The sequence below is a fragment of the Scardinius erythrophthalmus genome (assembly GCF_964197995.2).
Source record: "Scardinius erythrophthalmus genome assembly, chromosome: 19".
NCBI classification, from domain to species: Eukaryota; Metazoa; Chordata; class Actinopteri; order Cypriniformes; family Leuciscidae; genus Scardinius; species Scardinius erythrophthalmus.
In genome coordinates, this window is record NC_138239.1 from 20,692,251 (window position 1) to 20,711,795 (window position 19,545).

A 19,545-nucleotide genomic window follows, 5' to 3' on the forward strand; every position below is an offset into this window, starting at 1 on the left:
TCAATTTGAACATTTTCACAGAAGTAGACAAAGTAAATGTGATGTTTTTTTTTCTTATCAGCGTCTCCTTCAATGAGAGGATCGACTCCTCTGGATGTGGCGGCCGCTTCTGTCATGGACAACAACGAGCTGGCACTTGCTCTCACAGAGGCGGATCTGGAGAAAGTAAGTCTCACTGACATATTGCTTTTTCTCTCTTCTACATCCCTTCTGACTTTTGGTGATATTGAACTGGTCTGGTCTTTCTGAATGTGTTCGTACAGGTTGTGCAGTATTTGGGAGGTTGTGGTTTGTGTAGTTGTGCTCTGCTGGTCTCCAAAGGATACCCTGATATTGGATGGAATCCTGTAGAGGGAGAACGTTACCTGGACTTCCTGCGCTTTGCAGTATTTTGCAATGGTAATGATTAGTTTTAATCTGGAATCCTGACCTGGTGACATCTAATTGAACGCCTCCCTGTTGGTTTTGATTACCTGTTCTCCTCATACAGGTGAGAGTGTTGAGGAGAACGCCTATGTGGTGGTGAGGCTTCTGATTCGCCGACCTGAGTGCTTTGGCCCCGCTCTTCGAGGGGAGGGGGGAAATGGTCTTCTAGCAACCATGGAGGAAGCCATCAGAATTTCCCACCAGCAGGATGGAATCAGTGCACACAGTTCCAACCGGACTCTGTGAGTGTTGCGTTTCAGTTTTATTCGGTCTTGTTTTTCTCATTCTCGCTCATAGCCGTGTCTCATTCTGACCTGCACTCTTAGTGACACGCTTGATGATGAAGATGATGATGTCATCCACATGGGACACGCCATAATGACCTTCTACTCTGCTCTGATCGATCTTTTGGGTCGCTGCGCCCCTGAAACACATGTAAGTGTTTCGGGAAACCCGCAGGGAAAGTTAGATAAGAGCCTCATGATGTGTTTGAAGGAATGAGTTGGAAAGGGCTAATTGGTTTTATCTACTTTTTAAGGCCATGTCAGTTTCCATTAAAGCTTTGAAAGGCTCTTCAAGGTTTGCTAATGGTTGTCTCTGTTGTGTGCGTATGTGGCCTTGCAGCTCATAGAAGCGGGGAAAGGTGAGGCCATCCGATTCAGGGCAATCTTGAGGTCTCTCGTTCCCAGAGAGGATCTGGAGGGCATCATAAATATTCCTTTTAGTTTACCAATTATAAACACAGGTGCGTGTGGGTGTGTTGGTGTTTGTTGACTTGCAAACTTAAGTAAAATATACATTCACAATGTGAAATCATTCTTTTCAAGACTATTGATTTATCTTTCTAAATCTATTTGATTGTTAAAAACTGGGGTCAGTGTAATGAGAGAGCCTGAGCTCCGTTTTTAAATAAACTAAGCATATTTAGGTTGGAGTTGCTGGCAAAGTTATGTAGTCAGTTATTTGAAGTCTAAATGTGATTAATTGGAGGTGGAAAATATTTTGTGCTTGTTATACTCAGATGATGTAGTGATCGAGCCAGACATGTCTCGGATCTTTTGTCCGGATCACAAAGCAGCCATGGTGCTGTTTTTGGACCGAGTCTACGGAGTTCAGGACCAGCAGTTCTTGCTACATTTACTGGAGTATGGTTTCCTGCCGGACATGCAAGCGGCTGTTAACATGGATAACGTAATTTGAATTTGAATATTGTCGTTGTTTTAAACCCATATTATCATCCCAAGAACTCGTGTGCTGTATTCAAGTCTTTTAAAGTCAAAGTTTAATGTGAGGAACAAACCTGAAATTGAATGCGTTTATTTACTGAAAATCTTACATTTGGGAGTTCTGACTCCCCTAATTAAGGCTTGAACCCTGCAATGTTCGCCAAAATAAAGGTTAATGGGGTCTTAAAGGCTTGCAGTCTTAAATTCTACATATTCAAGCAGCTCTGTCTGTTCTACATGTTTCAACAGCTCTGCCTGAATGCAACAGAAAAAGAAAATATCATATAAAGTACAACCACCCCTAAAACAGGCCATACCATTGGCGTGTGTGTCTGGTAATTGCAAAACTGAAGACATTGACAATACACAGAACTCAACATACATAGACAATAAACCATTAATTGAAATTTAAGTCTCGTAATTTAAGTAACATTGTAATCCATGAATACATTTGCAACATAGTAATTGATGAAATTCACCCCAAGTGTTGTTGTGTATATATATACACTTCCGTTCAAAAGATTTGAATGGTTTTAAATGAAGTTACTCAGGCTGCATTTATTTAATCAAAAATGCTGTAAAACACTAATATTGTGAATTTAAAATTGAATTTAAAATTAAAAAAACGTTGCTGAATATTTAGCAGTCTGTCACATGGTCCTTGGTCATTCTAATATGCTAATTTAATGCTAAAGAAACATTTTTATTATAATCAATGTTAAAAACAGGTATGCTGCTTAATATTGATGCACTTTGCTTCAGTACTCTTGATGAACAAAGTTCAAAAGAACACCATTTGTTAGAAATATACATATTTGGTAACAATGTAAAAGTCTTCACTGTCTCTTTTGATCAATTTAATACATTCTTGATGAATAAAAGTATTAATTTTGTTTAATATATATATATATATATCTTTCTCTGCAGACGGGGTTAGGTGGAACAGACATGGCCCTGGCCCTCAATCGATACATATGTGTGGCCATGCTGCCACTGCTGAGTAAGTATTCCTCTCTCCTGTGTGACTCCTCATCTCTGTGGACCAGGCTGGTGGATGGGCTTCTGGAGGGTGTCTACAGCCTCTCTAAAGCCAGCGGACTGACCAAAGCCCAGAGAGATGCCATACAGGACTGTCTGCTGGCAGTGTGCGGGTGAGGATATTAGACATTGTTTCTTTTTCTGTTGATCTTATTATTTAGTAAAAGTCATTAATACGATTGACACTATTACAAGAGTGACTGTTTTAAGGATTTCTGCAAATAATAGGCCATTAAATGTGGAGTCACTGTATATTTGTCTGCCTGTTCTTGCTCTTGTAGGACTGATTTCGAGATCTGTCATTTACTGTAAAAGCAATTTTATATTTTATGGGTTTGTATATTTATAATCCATTCTTAATTTTTTTTACTGCATGTGTGTGTGCAACTTCTGTTCCCACAGAAAACTGAATCCCTCCATGCTGCAATTTCTGCTGCGTAATCTTGTGTTTGACGTCCCTCAACTGTCAGAAAACTCCAAGATGCCACTTAAGGTCTATAGAGAAAATATAAAAAAACAAAGCATTCAATCAAAAAATATTTAAAGATAAATCAGGTATTCATAATTTTACTTATCAATGTGGTCACTTCCTCTCCCAGCTGTTGACCAATCATTATGAGCAGAGCAGGAAGTACTACTGTCTAAATGATGGATGGGGTGGCTTTGGCTCCGCCTCAGAGGAAGAACTTCGTCTGACCAGGAGGCTGTTTTGGGGTATATTCAGTGCTCTTGCCAAAAAAGTGAGAAAAGACAGAAAACACTCTTTCATTTCAGTTTATATTACAAATATGCCAAGAACCATGTGACCATACAAGTCATTGCTCCTAAGTAGTGTCTTATGGATAGAATGTCGGTTCTAACTTTTGAATTTCATTTGAATTTTACAGTTAAAATGTTAATTTTTCAATCTTTTCCACAGTGTTATGAAGCAGACCTGTTCAAACTGGCCCTCGGTTGTCTCGGTGCAGTTGCTGGGGCGATTCCTCCCGACCACCTTGACCCGAGCTGCACCTGTGGACAAGCGAGACACTTAGAGATGGATTCAGAGAGACGGTTTTGTCCTCGACCCCTGGACACCTCAAAGTGAGACTTTTATTGACTTAAAAGGGCCATGACACATGCCTAACCAGGGCAAATAAACACACTTGAGCTTGATCTAATTGACCATGAGCACTGATTTTTGAAGTTCACTTTATCTATTTCTGAAAAGTGTATTGCGTTTATTTGATTTGTGATGAATAATAATCTATTTTTTTCATGCATTTATAGTGTGACAATCCCAGAGAGGCTTGAGTTTGTGGTGAACAAATACGCTGAACATACACATGAGAAATGGTCAATGGACAAGGTAATAAGTTTCTTTACTTATTTCAGGAATTCACTTGATGATAATAGCCATTAATATAGTGAAAACTTTGGGAAATCTGTAGTTTTAAAGCCATTTGTGTTTGATGGTTCTTTTCCAGTTTGGTAACGGTTGGGTTCATGGAGAACAGCTTTCTGAGAGTGCTAAAGTTCATCCACTCCTAAAACCTTACAGAGCTCTATCTGAGAAGGTAGTTCACCCTCCCTCTTACACAATGCATGCACACACGTTACAAACAACAACACCAGATATTCAGTATTTTTCAAATAAATTTAAACATGCAGTTTATTTTCTCACATTGAGGTTGCTCTGTATTGTAGGATAAAGAAGGTTATCGAGGGGTCATTAAAGAGACGGTGAAATGCATGCTGTTCTTGGGCTGGACTATTGAGAGGACCAATGAGGGGGAGTCACAAGGCTTTCACAACCCAGCTAGGAGGATCTCGCAGTCTGGCAAGGTAATGGACAGTGTTGGGAATAGTTGATGAAATGAATTAGCCTCAGGCTGAAGGAAATGCAAATTCACACCTGTACACAAAGCTCAAACAAACCTTTTAGCTGTGCTGCTATTCTGGATTGCAGAAGAATAGGACTCAGGAGAAGAAAATTCAAATGTGATTTATAACTAAGGTCATTTTTGCTTATTAGTATGGTTGAAATGAATCATCAAATATCAGCAGAAAAGACATTGGTTATTAAAGTGAGATTAAATACATAAAGTATATTTTATTAGTTAATATTTAATTATTGCAGGTTCGCATAATATTCAGCGTTAGCATTTCACTTTCACTTTTGAAGTCTAGAACTACAATAACCATCATGTTTACACAGCACACACAACAACAATGCACTTACTCCCGATTTCTCTCAACATGGGCACAGGAGCGGTGTCAGCCAATAAATGGGAAAACAAAGTAACATGCGTTACTTACTTGAAAAAAGTAATGCAGATATTTTGTTGTAAATTTAAAAGTATGTGTTCCTTTACTAGTTACATGAAAAAAGTAATCTGATCACTTAACTCCCGTTGTAATGCGCTACCCCCAACACTGGTAATGGACACCTTCATAGAGGACAGCAAAGCTCTGATGAAGAGTGTGTGGTAGGGATGTGACTGTGAAGGCGGTGAGCTCACGCTGAATTGAGCTGACACTTTAGTTTTTAATTGTAGTGTCTGTTCTTTAACTAAATTCTAAATGATTTGTATTACTATAAAAAATAAAAACGGTGTAAGCAATGTAACCGGTGTTGCGGCTGAACACCTTGTAACACCGGTAACACAGACTATCGCACCAAGCCTATTGTGTGGTATTGCACTTTCTATGTACTTTTCTATCCATAATTCCTTAAATTTTCAAGGTTTAGTTTTTTAAATAAGATATTTTGTCATTGCACCCATAAGCAAACCGGACTATATATATATATATATATATATATATATATATATATATATATATATATATATATATATATATATATATATATATATATATATATATATATATATATATATATAAAAACATTTCATTTGAAGAAGATATGATGAAATATATGCATCTTAATAGTGCTGGTCCATGTTTGGAGCACTAGAAAAATGAAACATGTTAATAAAAAGCTTAAACAAGCTTACAAAATCCTTCCAATACACAGATTTCTGTATTTTCGGACCTAAAAAAAAGTAGGACCCTCGTGAATTTTGTAAATTGAAAAGGATTGCTTCTTTATAGCAGTGCCATCTGCGGGACACCCTTAGCATGTTAGCCAGGGTTCAGTGCGCCAAATACAAATAAAATCTGTGTTGAAACAGTGTTATTCGCCAGATTCCTGGCAACTTTTTTTATGCATTTTGGCAATATATGGTTGTGAGAATATGATCTAGCTTAGTGCGATCATCAAATCACAATGGTTATGATATAATTATATAAATATATAAATATAAAGACCGAAGCGCTGCATTTTTCAGAGTAAAGCACAGCACTGGTCATTTTTAATGAGAATAATTGGGAGGGGTGGTCAGGTTTTCTTTCTTTTTTGTATTTAGCTCATTACATGCCTGAAATGTGTCTGTCACATACATTTTTTTACCAGAACAAAATGTAATTTATACAATATGAAAAAATACTAATAATATTATGAATACAATATTGTTTTTAAAATAATATTATGAATAATTATTATTATTATTACATGATTGTTTTCATTTGTGTCATTTTTTCCCCATAATGTTCAATGTGTTCATATCTGTGTTTTAGCATTTCTGTAGCACACTATTGTGCGTTTTCCCCCCACGACCACCATTCACCAAGGCGAATTCTTTTTGCATTGAACTGACAGCTTTTTTGTATTACACACTGGGATTCAGTGATTGGGATTCAGAATAGTATGTGCTCTCCAAGACTGGATTAACAGCTCTTAGGCTTTTAAAAGACATTGCTTATTCAGAGAACATGGGATGCATTCAAAATAGATTCTGCTTGGGTTTGACAAATGCTAATAGTCAAACCAGATACATGTATTGTGTTTCTATGAAGAACATAAGTTGTGTTTTGTCTTTTAATAGCTGTCTTTTGAAGGAGCCTCCACGTTTAGTCCAAAGCCTGTGGACACGAGCACTGTCACTCTTACCTGGGATCAGTATGTAAGCAGCCTCTATGATTCCACACAATATAAATCATCTTTTATTTTAATAACTTGTATAGTTAAAACAGCTTTTAGAAGAACATTTCTTAGAAGTCATTTTAGAAATATATAATATACACATATACACTGCCAGCCAGCTCTGTTCATTAACAGGATTAAAAATAACTGTACTTTCAATCTGGTGTTGAAGGCTATGGCAGAGCGGTTGGCTGAGAATTATCATCACATCTGGGCAGCCAGGAAACAGCAGGAACTGGAGAGTAAAGGTGTGTGTTACAGATGGGCTGCTGTGAGAGATGATACAGTAAATTAAATTAGGGTTTCTGCAGCCACCTGCGTCTTACAGAGAAAAAAGACACTGTGAAATAGCAATGCTGAGGTGAAGAGGTGTGAATGTACACTGTACAGGTATATGTCTTTTTAAGAAAATAATACTTTTATTCTGCACGGATGCATTTAATTGACAAATACATTTGTAATGTTACAAAAGATTTCTATTTGAAATAAATGCTGTACTTTTTAACTTTCTATTAATCAAAAAATCCTAAAAAATTATGTATTATGGTTTCACAAAAATATTAAGCAGCACAACTGTTTTTAGCATCAAATCAGCATATTAGAATGATTTCTGAAGGATCATGTGACACTGAAGACTGGAGTAATGATGCTGAAAATTCACAAAATTACTGTTTTCGCTTTATTTTGATCAAATAAATATAGCCTTGGTGAACATTAGAGACTCTCAAAAACATAAAAAAAGATAGATAGATATTTAATGTATTTCTAATGCAATTATTAACCTTTGATATTACTTTTTGTACTCATGTTCTTCAATATTTTATCTACTTTTCAAGTAAAGAATAATGTAGTGAGCTAGTTGCAAAATAATAACCAGCGGCTCCCTGAAGGGGTTTATTTAGCTACACTGACCAGTTTGATTGTTGACACTATCCTGCTTATTAAAGAATATTAAATATAAAACAATTACAGAGTTTTACACATTAAATAAATAAATGCACATTAAACACTGCTTTGTTATGTAAGAAGAAAGACAATGGAATAAAATGGAGACATGAAACTAGTAGAGTGTGTGTTTAAATAAACTGGTTAGCAGTCATTATACACAACTATTTGTTCTAGAACAACCATAGTCATATATTTTAGACAGCTGTGTAATAATATGCACTAATTACTAAATTAGTGCCTTGGACAAGCTACATGTAGGAATTAATTTAATAACTGTCAGCAGTTTAATTAATTAAAATGTATTGTATTTATTAACTCTTAACAATGGCAATTGTCTCAAAGCCAAATTGGCAGGACTAAAATCCTTTGTGGCTCTTAATTCTGATGCTGTTTTTGTCCAGGAGGGGGCAGTCACCCTCTGCTTGTACCTTATGATGCTCTGAGTGTTAAAGACAAGAACCGAGTCCGAGAAAAAGCTCAAGATGTTCTCAAATTCTTCCAAATCAATGGGTACTCAGTGAGGAGGTAAGGGTGCCTTCCTGCTACTGGATACTAGAATGAGCATGATGCCTTTGAAGTGTCCATTTCATTTTCTCTGACTGGACCCTCACTGCACAGGAACAAAAAGGTGTCAGATGCTGATTCCCCAGCGATTGCAAGCCGCTTCGCTTACGGCCTGCTCCAACAAGCCCTCTGTCTCACTGAGCAAGCCCAGGAGCAGCTACTAGAGCTGGGTTAGACACACACACACACACACACACACACACACACACACACACACACACACACACACACACACACACACACACACACACACTTGTTCTTCCACTCCACTTCTCTTCAATTACTTATTTGCACATCTGTCTTTTTATATAACCGCCCATTAACTACAAGGCCTCACTGATCTGAAAGGGGTGTTAAAATGATACTTTACTCAAATCCGAAAATTCTGTCATCATACTCATGCCTTTCCAAACCTTTATCACTTTTTTTGTGAAATGCAAAAGCAGTTTTCACACAGCTCTTTTTTATATTAAATTGGATGTGGACAGAATCTGTCAAGATAAAAAAAAAATCACTATAAAGGTAGTCTCCTTAAGCAATATGTTAGCTTTATGTGAGGGACAGACCAATATTTACTTTAAAACGGCTTTCAAATCTCACTAGCATTCATAGAGCCTTCATTGATATTTTGTTAATTGAAATAAAATATTAATCTTAATAATTTAGATTAAGTTGAAGTACTATAATGACTGAAAATGAAATAAACAGAATAAAAATGACTAGAGCATAACAAAATTACTAAATAAATGCTATAATATGTAAAATACTAAAATAACTATTGCAAATTAGATTTGAGAGCTACTACAGAGATTTTCAGTGGATAAAACATTTTTTTGGGTGAAGTGTTCCTTAAAGTGATTAGAATTTCAGTTCATTTTAACTATATGTGCTCATTTGCAGTGGTTGGTCTAAAGCTTGTGAAGAGCTTGCGTTGAAATCTGCTCATTTAATTTGTGTTGTGTGTTTTTCAGAGGTTGCTCAAGCTCGAGGGCAGATTAACAGGACTGAGAGAGTTCCTCATGAACAACAAATTAATTTCTTCATTAAGGTCAGTCATCTTTAATGCAGCTCAGACATTTGGAACAGAATTTTACACTGAAATCCATGAGAATCCAAGTCAAACTTATTTAAACAACCAAACAAGCATTAAATGGATTTTAGGATTCTTTAAGACACTGTAAATGCCTATTTTGTTTATTGGCTTTGTGTATTTTTTTTTAAGTGTTAATGAAGCAAATCTCTCAGCTTGTTCAAAGCATTTACTCATTTTTTTTTAGTTGAACCGTAGTGGTCATGGTAGATTTGTGTATTTACAGATAATTATGGCTTTTGTGTTGTTTGTCCAGATGGACATCTCTGTGGGTCATGTCACTGCTGATCTCGGAATTGATTAGATGTCATGTTTTTCTTTGTGTGATAGTATGCATCCCTGTTCTGAGACAATAATACACCCTGCAAGTTAAAGGTGCTCCAAGCGATGTTGGGTGACGTCACTTCTTGTTGACGTTCGAAGTATTGTCAAACAAAACGGAGGCTAGCTCGACCCTCCCTCCTGCTCATCCCGTCCCCTCCCCCTCCCTTCCATGCTTCCTGAAACAGTCATGAACGCCAGACTGGATTTACCCACCTGTCCAGCAAAAACAGAGCCACCTGAATGTCAGATTGGAAGCCCTTCCGCCGGCGGAGTTCTCGCCACCTTTCGAAGGCTTTTCTGATGTAAATTCGGGACTTTGCGCGTTCCTTCTCCTTTTCCCTCTTCTTTGCTATTTGTTCATTGGAACGTTGTCTCTTTGGTCGTGTGTCGGCCATATCAAAATTCAAGAGAATATAATTTTAATGTTAGCCGTTGTCTAGGACATCTCTCCTCTAGCTAACTTCCCTCTTCATGCTTCTCTTTCCTCCACTCCCCACACCCCGTTCATGTGCATGCGCACTAACCCCCAACCCCCACCCCCCAAATCATTCTTGTCGTTATTGGCTGGAACACTGTTTGTTATGTTTCGTGGTCCAGGTTGGCCCAATTTGTTTTTGTTGCCGTTTGTGGAGCCTGGGCTGTCTACAGAGATCGCATTTTTTTTTCAGTGTGTTCAGGGGACAGGCAGCTAGCGGATAGTGAGGACATGTTTGCTTTATGTGACAAAAAAAGTGCCTAAAAAACGCGTGACATCGCTTAGAGCACCCTTTCCCACATGAAGATCAATTATGGCGCTCAGCAGTTCCCTGATCTCCACAACCATCATTCTCATTAATGTGCACTAAAAATCTTCACTTCAAAACCTAACTACAAAAATCTGAAAATTAACATTTCTTCATACTCTTGTTTTATTCTATATTCATGCCTCTTTTTCTTTTTGTCCCAGGTTGTATTGCCACTGTTAGATCAATATTTCAAAAATCACTATCTCTACTTCCTGTCCACTACGAAGTCTTCCCTTAGAGATGGCTGCCAGTCCACAATTAAGGAAAAAGAGATGGTCACCAGGTAATTTGTGACAATAGACTGCCTTGACAAATGTTTATGTGATTATGTGGGTCAGGTTTTTCTTACATCGGTCTCCATGAGTAAAATGAATAAACGTACTAAATAATCTTAAAGGTACATTCAGTCATGTTTTAAACCAAAAAAAACGAATAGGACTTTTGTTTAAAATATGTTTAAAACTCACATGAGAGGAATTTTCCAGTCATATCAGTAGCTTTATAAAAGCTGCTTTATTTTACATGGAGTGGGTCCCCTCATGGGGGTGGCCATGTTGAGATCAGATGAATACTACTCAGTTTATCCTAGTAACCTCCCGTTATTTTGACACTTTAGCTCATGGAGCAAATTAATCATGAGTGACTGAGTATAGAATGTTAATGTACAATGACATCAGTAACTGAATAATAAATAATTTGCTTTGGCATGATATTGCATACAGTACACCATTTTTTGTGTCAGCAGAAGTCCAAGGCGACTGTCTTATTGGCTAGCGAAACATACACAAAATATTATTTAGTGCACCTTTAAGAAATATCTGAAATGCAAAATTGTCTAGGGGACAGAAAATATAATAAAATAGAAGTCAATGGAAAATGTGTGTGTGTATATACACATATGGCTGATTGCATGTCTGTGTCTCCATGTTCACCTTTGCTTCTGTCATTATATATTTTCAGTTCCATCTATCTTGTTTTTTTCCAATTCATTTCCCTCATTCCTTCTCTTACACTTATCATCTCTCCTGTTATTTCCTAGTTTATTCTGTAAACTCGGAGCTCTGGCCAGACGCAGAATCTCTCTGTTTGGTAAGAGTTTGTGTGGTGCCGAATGTCTTTTTCTCATACTCCCTTCTCTCTCTCTCTCTCTCTCTCTCTCTCTCTCTCTCGCTCTCTCTCTCTCTCTCTCTCTCTCTCTCGCTCGCTCGCTCTCTCGCTCTCTCTCTCTCTCTCTCTCTCTCTCTCTCTCTCTCTCTCGCTCGCTCGCTCGCTCGCTCTCTCGCTCTCTCTCTCTCTCTCTCTCTCTCTCTCTCTCTCTCTCTCTCTCTCTCTCTCTCTCTCTCTCTCTCTCTCTCTCTCTCTCTCTCTCATAAAAAGTGTTTCCAGCTAAATATTCCAAAGTTAATTTTTATAAAAAAATTATATATATATATAAATATAATTTTTTTGATAAAAATCAACTTTGGAATAATTAGCTGGAAACACTTTTAATTAGAAGCAGTTTGTATTCATCTCATGCGCTCTCAGCATTATCCACTGCCATTGTTCACCCACCCGTCTTGTATTGCTGAGGCAAATGCTTATAGTACATACCTCATTAATTTTATTAACCCACCCTCCATGGAAAACATAAATCAGGAGCTGGTGCTTTTTACTGTCCAGACTGCATTAAGCTCAATGCCATGTTTCCTCTTAGGAAATGATGCCCTTGCTTTGGTGAGCTGCCTACAAATCCTGGCACAGTCCCTGGATGGAAGGTAGTTAATGTTACACTGTGTGTTTGGTGTACTGATATACAAGTGACATTTTTTTTTTCTTTTTTTTTTTTTTTTTTGATGAAATTTACTCTGTAGGTCCTTCAATATAGGTGACATTTTTGTTCACTTTGGACAAAATGAGACCTCAGTAAAATCAGAAATTGGACATCATTTGAGGACTCAGTAAATGAATTGAGAAATTAATACATCAGTTAAATTGTAAAATATGTCATGTCTAAACTTGCAATAATAATGTAACACAGTTAGTTGTTGTGGAAAGGAGGCGGCGGGAACCGGCGAACATTCAACAACTTTTAATAAAATAAATAGACACATTCAAAAACGAAAGTAAAGACGGCAACTCCTCATGGTCGACTGCCGCCACACATAATAAAACAAAACTTCAAAATAAAATAGTCCAGGCCTGGCCTCTCTCGATCTTCACTGTCGTCGCTCCTCCTTTTATGCTTCCGCTCCTCTGTGAGAGATACGAGAGACCGGTGCGTCACGCAGGTGTCGCTCATTATCAGTCACGCCACTGGCCTCACGCCGCTCAATTTAGCTTGAATATTGTTATATATATATACACACATTATTGATCTAAAGCAAAGATATTTATAATTAAATGTCTTTACGTCACATGAATAATTCAACTATATTAAAATATAAAATGGTTATTTAAATTGTAATAATATTCCACAATATTAAAGGCACAATATGTAACTTTTTTGCTTTAAAAATAGCAAAAATCACTATATCTACATTATATATTTTTTTCAGTTGTGTACTTACATTATCCCGACTGTTTCCAACAACTTTCAAACCAGGAGAAATTTTAATTGAATTTTTAGACACGACACGTTTCTTTATTTCCATTTGTCGCAGTCAATGGCGTCATGTCCGCGTTGTCCCTGGTTTCCGCCTATGGTTTCCGCTCGTACTGCCATGGTAACCAGAGCTATTAGCAGAGCCCTCTGATTAACCAAAGCGACAGACGCAGACAACTGTGGAGTTCGCAATGTCTATTTGCACGCTGTTGTTTTTTCGTTCAAACATTATGGACCATGGCAAGCAGACTTTGGATAAAAAAAGGAGAACTAAAACGAGAATCAATATCAGCGCGGTGTTTTCGAGATGCCGAGAGCGTATATAAACAAGAGCTCCACGTCTGAGACTTCGACCGCTCCTACATGTACTTATTAAACAGGTGAGCACATTTACATAAAACTAATCAATGTTATATAGTTCAACAATGATAAAATGTTAGAATATGATCTGTATGTTATTCTAATGTTGATCTAGTTTACTGCTAGTCTCATACAGACAAACTAACACATAACTTTCAACACATTCAAATGCAGTTTAGTGTGCTAGTGTAGGCTAATGTTTGACCAATGAAACAGCGCTGCGTTACCTCACAAGTTTAATTTGTCTAATAAACTGACCTGTGAGATGTAATTCTGCTCTTGCGTGTAGTTCGGTAGAATGAAATGTCCATATTCCTTTTATATCCGCGGGAGCTCGCGTCGCGTGTGGAGCTGATATCTGTCTCTTAGCAATCCTGAACTGCTTCATATCACAGTCATGATAAAAACATCAATGTATTCAGTCAACCATAAACATTATTAGATCGGTCGGCTTGACGTTGACGACAACATCCATAATTCTTAGCATGTGTTGCGTCATCAAACTACGCCTTTGTTATTGTAAAGAGGTTAGCGACCCCTAGTGGCAAAAAATTCCATACTGTACGTTTAATATGACTTTATATGATACTTTATTTCAAAAACATTGCATAGTGTATATGATAATAAAAAAAAATAATAAAAAAAATCAATCAACATAGTGATCATTCTAATTTGTCTATGATTGTTTGTCTCTAGGACGGTAATGAAAGCCACTAGTGAATCTGTCACGGTGTCGTTGTGGTCGTTCTTTGAAGCCGCGGCAGAAGATCTTGAGCTAACAGTGGAAACTGTGACCTGGGATGAGTATGGACTGAACCGAGGCCAGAGCAGGGGAGACGGTGAGGTCATAACGTACACCACCACTGCCCTGATCCCGGTGCTCACCGCTCTATTCCAGCATGATTCCCAGAGGCAGCATGGAGTGGGACTGATCGGTAAGAGAAAAGGGAAGAGGGCGGAATGGATGGAAGAAATAGCAGCGACTAATTAGATGAATAATGAATAGATTAGTGTGTGCTATGATGAATGAACAGATGGAGGGAAAATAAATGGAGGTTGTGAAAAGGCAGTGGAAAAATATTCACAAAGGTTTTGGGTTGAGCAGATCACTTCCTTTTCTACTTAACACTGTTTTGCCAATTAGAGTGACACTTGTCATCTGTCTACACAGGATGCAGTGTAATATATTTGGCCCCGTGTTTGACCCCTCTTATGGGTACATTCAGTAATGTTTTGTACGATTTTCCACCATCTAAAGATCTAAAGGAACTGGCTGTGTGAAAACATTCACTGTTTCGCAAGAAGTCCAACAGCATTTGGTATTCCTTTCACTTTCTCTGTGACCTGGGAATTTTCCACTTGAACATGATCTTATATTACTTCTATTAACAATTTTCTTCACAAGTGTCCTGGCAAAAGAAAACGCTGTTTGCGCTGCACTGTGGGACTGCAGCAGTCTTCGCTGCGATAAGAGCCGCTGTGCAGCACGTTTTTTAGAACAGCAGCATCATGTGTTGAATCATTCATACTCTACATTTCTGCTCTGTATGAACTGATTACCATTTCACTAGAAATAATTTCAGAATTATGAATGAAGCACACATACAGTTAGGATACATTGTAGATTATCAGGCTTTTTATATATATTGAACTTGGAGTGCTTGGATAAAACACTAGAAGAAAAGATTTGTTTTTAAATCTCTGATTTATTTTTTCTTTCAGTGGAGGAAGTGCACTCCTGTTGTTACAGGATTCTCAGCAGTCTCTACATTCTTGGCACCTGCAGTTGTACTTTTATTGAGAGGTAACCCTCTATCAAGTATTGTTTCACTCAAAATGGAAAATTCTAGAGGTCGACCGATATGGGTTTTTTCAGGCCGATGCCGATCTTTTGAAATCTGGGTAGGCCGATGGCCGATTTATGCTGCCAATTTATTTTGGCCGATATTTGGCCGATTATGTGCTTGTTTTTAACCTCTATTTGAAAGATAAAATGTAACACAAATAATTACTTAAGATAGACAAGATTTCTCAACAAAAACATTTATTGAACACTTGACCAATCTGCACTTGTACAAAAGACAAAAAGACCTTGAGATATGTTTGGTAATTGTACCTGAATGAATTGAAAATTAATTTGCTACATTTCAGATTCATATATTTTTTTTCCTTAAAATTTTAATTAACAGTAACTTAAACACTTTGCAGTTTGAATGATTTCTTGTATAAACAAAATGATGGTGTATGTTTTCACTGTTCGATCGCATCTGCGCCTCACACACACACACACACACACACACACACACACACACACACACACAAATATAAGTAAACACTTTGCGACTTTAAACACATGCCACTTTTCGATCGCGTATTCGCGTATTCGTGTATTCTCCGTGTAAATTTATACACACGAACCGTGACGCCCGTACCGTTTCGGTTCAATACGAATAGATGTACCGTTCCACCCCTAGTCTACAGTGAAATACAGTCACACATTACACTGTTTGACCAGCATTTTAACAGTGTTCAATCCACCTACTAGCTAACGGTATGCTAAAGTTAACTGCTGACTAGCGTCACGTTTCTAACGTCCGTTTTCAGAGCATCCAAGAGAAGCACAGGCATAACAGTAGCACCGAAATGAAGCACAGAAATCCGCGTTGATATTCGGTCCGGTAAATAACGGTCGTTAAGGCACCAGTGCCGTATTAGCTCCGGGTCTGTCTGTAGCTACCCAACCCTAGCGACGACACTAGCAAAAGCCGGTCCTTTAGTGCGTTGGTCACTTTTTTATTACTTATTTCTCTGCATTGAGTGACAACCCTCTCAAATATAAGACACACAAAACAGAACAAATAAAAGTCTCAGATTCTCTGTCTGTAATTGCAAAATTCTTGCTTACTTATTGTGACATAATTCCTTCTGCTGTGCTAATTCAACCTCAACTACGCTATCAATATCCAAAGTAGCCAAACGTCATGTCGCCTATTCATATTTTTAGGCACTGGATGAGGTCTGCTCACTCTGCTGGAGAATGACTCTAACACGTCCAACACGTGTTCCACACCAACAACAACACTAGGCTGCCCACAGATGCGCCCGCCTAATAATCGGCTTGATATACTGGATATTGGCCGATGCCGATTATGTTAAAAAATGCAAAAAATCGGCCGATTAATCGTCCGACCGATTAATCGGTCGACCCCTAGAAAATTCTGTTAATTTTTGCTTTCCCTCGTTCCAAACCCATATGCTGTAATTTTCTCATTTGATCACAAAAGGAAATGTTTAAGATAATGCATCTTTTTTGTCTTTATTCATGTCTGTTATGTGTGTGATCACCAAAAAATTAAATAAATAATAATAACCATCATCAAAAATGTATGATAGCTTTGGGCAAGGTAAAGCCCCTCTATCTTTAAATCCCGAATAAATTATATTTTAAAATATATTAAAATAGAAAACAGTTATTTTAAATTGTAAGAATATATCTTTTTATTGTATTTTTAATTAAATAGTTCCAGACTTAATAAACCTCTTTCAAAAAAATTAAAACATCTTACAGACCTCAAACTTTTGAACAGTAATTTAGTAAAGTTAAAGTTTGGGGTCTGTGAGATGTTTTGATGTTTTTGAAAGAAGTCTCTTATGCTTATCAAGGCTAAAATTATTTCATTAAAAATACAGTAAAATGTAATATTTTGAAATATGATTATAATTTAAAATAACTTTTCTTTTTTATAAAATTTAATATATTCCTGTGATGTCAAAGCTGAATTTTCGGGCATTATTACTCCAGTTTTCACTGTCACATGATCCTCCAGAAATCATTATAATATGCTGATTTGATGTAACATTTCTTATTATTTTCAATGTTGAAAACAGTTGTGCTGCTTAATATTTTTGTGGAAACCATGATACCATTTTGATTTAATAGAAAGTTCAAAATAATAGCATGTATTAGAAATATAAATCTTTTCTAATACATTGTAAATGTCTTTACTGTCACTTTTGACACAATTGAATGTGTCATTGGTGAATAAATATTTGAATGAAAAAAAAAACTACCAATGGCAATCTTTTGAACGGCAGTGTTGCTATGCGCTGAAATTCTTGTAGCTTTCAAATTACCTTTCAATGCATTTCTGACATGGTCACTATGAACTGTATGGAAAATAGCTGCGTAAATAATCTACTAAAAACTGTTGTGTAGGGAAAAAATAACAGTATACTTGTTTGGACAGACATAATAGTGAAGAAAATTCATTTTTGGTTGTCCTAACCCTTTAACAAATGTATTTTCTTTAGCACATTGTGTTAGTTTGAGTGTTTGGCTCTTATCATTTTATTCTGATTATATATTATCAATGCTTTATTAATGTTTGGTTTGTCCTTTTGAAACTTGTGCGCTCCATAGTTATTAGCTCATGTCTAGGTTTGTGGTTCATCTGTCAATCAGCCTTTATCTTTGTTTTGATAGGCAGAGGTCAGTCTTTGGGGAGTGTCTGGCTGCATTATCTGCAGCCTTTCCTGTGTGTTTCTTGGAGCTGAGTGACCTTCATTCCCTCTGCGACACCATGAGTAATGAAGAGAGTGAAGGTAAAGGCAAGAAAAGTTCAGTAGAACACAAAATTGTGCTCATGCTCATGCTGCCGCATTCAGTTTTTCCTCATGGATGTTGGTGTGGTCTTTCTAGCTGAGAGAGCCTATAGGCTCCTCCCCAATTTGCAGGAGGCTTTCTCAGAGATAGAAGAGCTCGCAGGGACGGGGTCTGCTGCCCGCCGTGCCCTTTTAACAAGGGTTACGGAGGTGACGCTTCCTCTGCTGTGTAGCTATGTGTCTAGATGGGGGGAGGCTGGTAACCAGGCATCCCAGGAGGGCCACTGTTCCTCTGTCACACCCCAGCACGCTAATGCCCTGCTGGGTCACATCCTCTCCATCATCCACGCCCACCTGGGGACCGCAGACAGTGCTTGGATGAAACGCCTCGCAGGTGAGCTGGTACCACTAGAGAAGTGAATTACTAGATTATGATCATCTGAGATTTTAATGTGACATTATTTTAGAAGAAACAAAAACAAGTGCTGTACAAGTCATCTAAACTTTGAGACCAAGTCCAAATTACATTGGAAAGTTCACACAAGTAAAATATAAACGTCAAATTCAATAACAGAGCATTTCTTTTAGTGTTTGGCCAGCCTATCATCAGCAAGGCAGAACCACACCTCTTGAAGAGCCACTTTCTGCCTCTGATGGACAAGTTAAGGAAGAGGGCGGAGTCTGTGCTGCTGGAGGAGGAGCATTTGAAAACAGAGGGGCGTGGCGATGTTTCTGAACAGGAGTTAGACATCCAGGAAAGGTTTACCGTGTTGGTCCAAGATATCTACGCTTTTTACCCTTTACTCATTCCATTTGTAGACCTTCACAGGTGAGAAAGAGTGTAATATGCAATTTATCATCAATTATTGAAAATCACTCTTGGTTATTGGTTAATCTGCTTAATGTTTGGTATTCATCAGAATGAGTTGGCTTAGAGAGGCGGACGCAGATGCTGAGAAGCTTTTCTCCCTCGTAGCTGAAGTCTTCATTTTTTGGTCTAAATCTCATGTAAGCAGCTCTCAGCCATGTTTATGATATTTAATATGTAATATTTTCCTCTTAAAGGGGTCATATCATGAAACATAAAATTTTATTTTACAGTATATAAGCAAAAGAGTTTAGGTTCAGTTGTCCTGAAAAAATGAACATCTTTTGAGGCTAAAGTGCACATTGCCCCGCGCATGACATGCAAAAGAAAAATTGGATATCATGGTGGCCACGAATTAAGAATTTGTTCCCATGATTTATTCATTTGTGGCCAGGTTTTATTAATTCACTCCCTTTACTTGAAAGGCTCCCTAAAAATGTCCTTTTCTGAAATCTGCCATCAGAAGACGGCCACATCTTAAAACATGGTCATTCACATTGACATGCCTAACAATGCCTATTTGAACACTAAATTCAAATGAAATTGATGAATATAAAAAGAAAGAAATTATAATTTCTTGTTTATCTTTGTTGTCCTCAAGGAAAAATAAATAAATGATAATACCTCTTTAAAGTACAGCCAGAAATTGAGAATGTCCCCTTAATATCATCAGTCTGTAAAAATGTACAATATAAAATTAATATAG

At 37.4% G+C, this 19,545-nt stretch overlaps 1 protein-coding gene across 1 annotated transcript in view; it reads left to right on the forward strand.

The window, feature by feature from the left end:
• ryr2b (ryanodine receptor 2b (cardiac)) overlaps positions 1-19,545 on the forward strand; it is a 61,066-nt gene that overhangs the window by 22,729 nt on the left and 18,792 nt on the right. Inside the window, exons 42-68 of the mRNA XM_081347823.1 lie at positions 62-165; positions 264-399; positions 491-668; positions 753-861; positions 1,051-1,171; positions 1,448-1,617; positions 2,580-2,803; positions 3,093-3,183; positions 3,290-3,430; positions 3,610-3,773; positions 3,960-4,038; positions 4,157-4,246; positions 4,377-4,514; positions 6,617-6,694; positions 6,887-6,962; positions 8,064-8,187; positions 8,281-8,396; positions 9,198-9,274; positions 10,587-10,708; positions 11,465-11,514; positions 12,122-12,182; positions 14,066-14,304; positions 15,092-15,173; positions 17,853-17,971; positions 18,069-18,365; positions 18,560-18,800; positions 18,892-18,979. Of these exons, the coding sequence (XP_081203949.1) occupies positions 62-165; positions 264-399; positions 491-668; positions 753-861; positions 1,051-1,171; positions 1,448-1,617; positions 2,580-2,803; positions 3,093-3,183; positions 3,290-3,430; positions 3,610-3,773; positions 3,960-4,038; positions 4,157-4,246; positions 4,377-4,514; positions 6,617-6,694; positions 6,887-6,962; positions 8,064-8,187; positions 8,281-8,396; positions 9,198-9,274; positions 10,587-10,708; positions 11,465-11,514; positions 12,122-12,182; positions 14,066-14,304; positions 15,092-15,173; positions 17,853-17,971; positions 18,069-18,365; positions 18,560-18,800; positions 18,892-18,979 (3,515 nt within the window). The remainder of the gene's footprint in view (positions 1-61; positions 166-263; positions 400-490; positions 669-752; positions 862-1,050; positions 1,172-1,447; positions 1,618-2,579; positions 2,804-3,092; positions 3,184-3,289; positions 3,431-3,609; positions 3,774-3,959; positions 4,039-4,156; positions 4,247-4,376; positions 4,515-6,616; positions 6,695-6,886; positions 6,963-8,063; positions 8,188-8,280; positions 8,397-9,197; positions 9,275-10,586; positions 10,709-11,464; positions 11,515-12,121; positions 12,183-14,065; positions 14,305-15,091; positions 15,174-17,852; positions 17,972-18,068; positions 18,366-18,559; positions 18,801-18,891; positions 18,980-19,545) is intronic.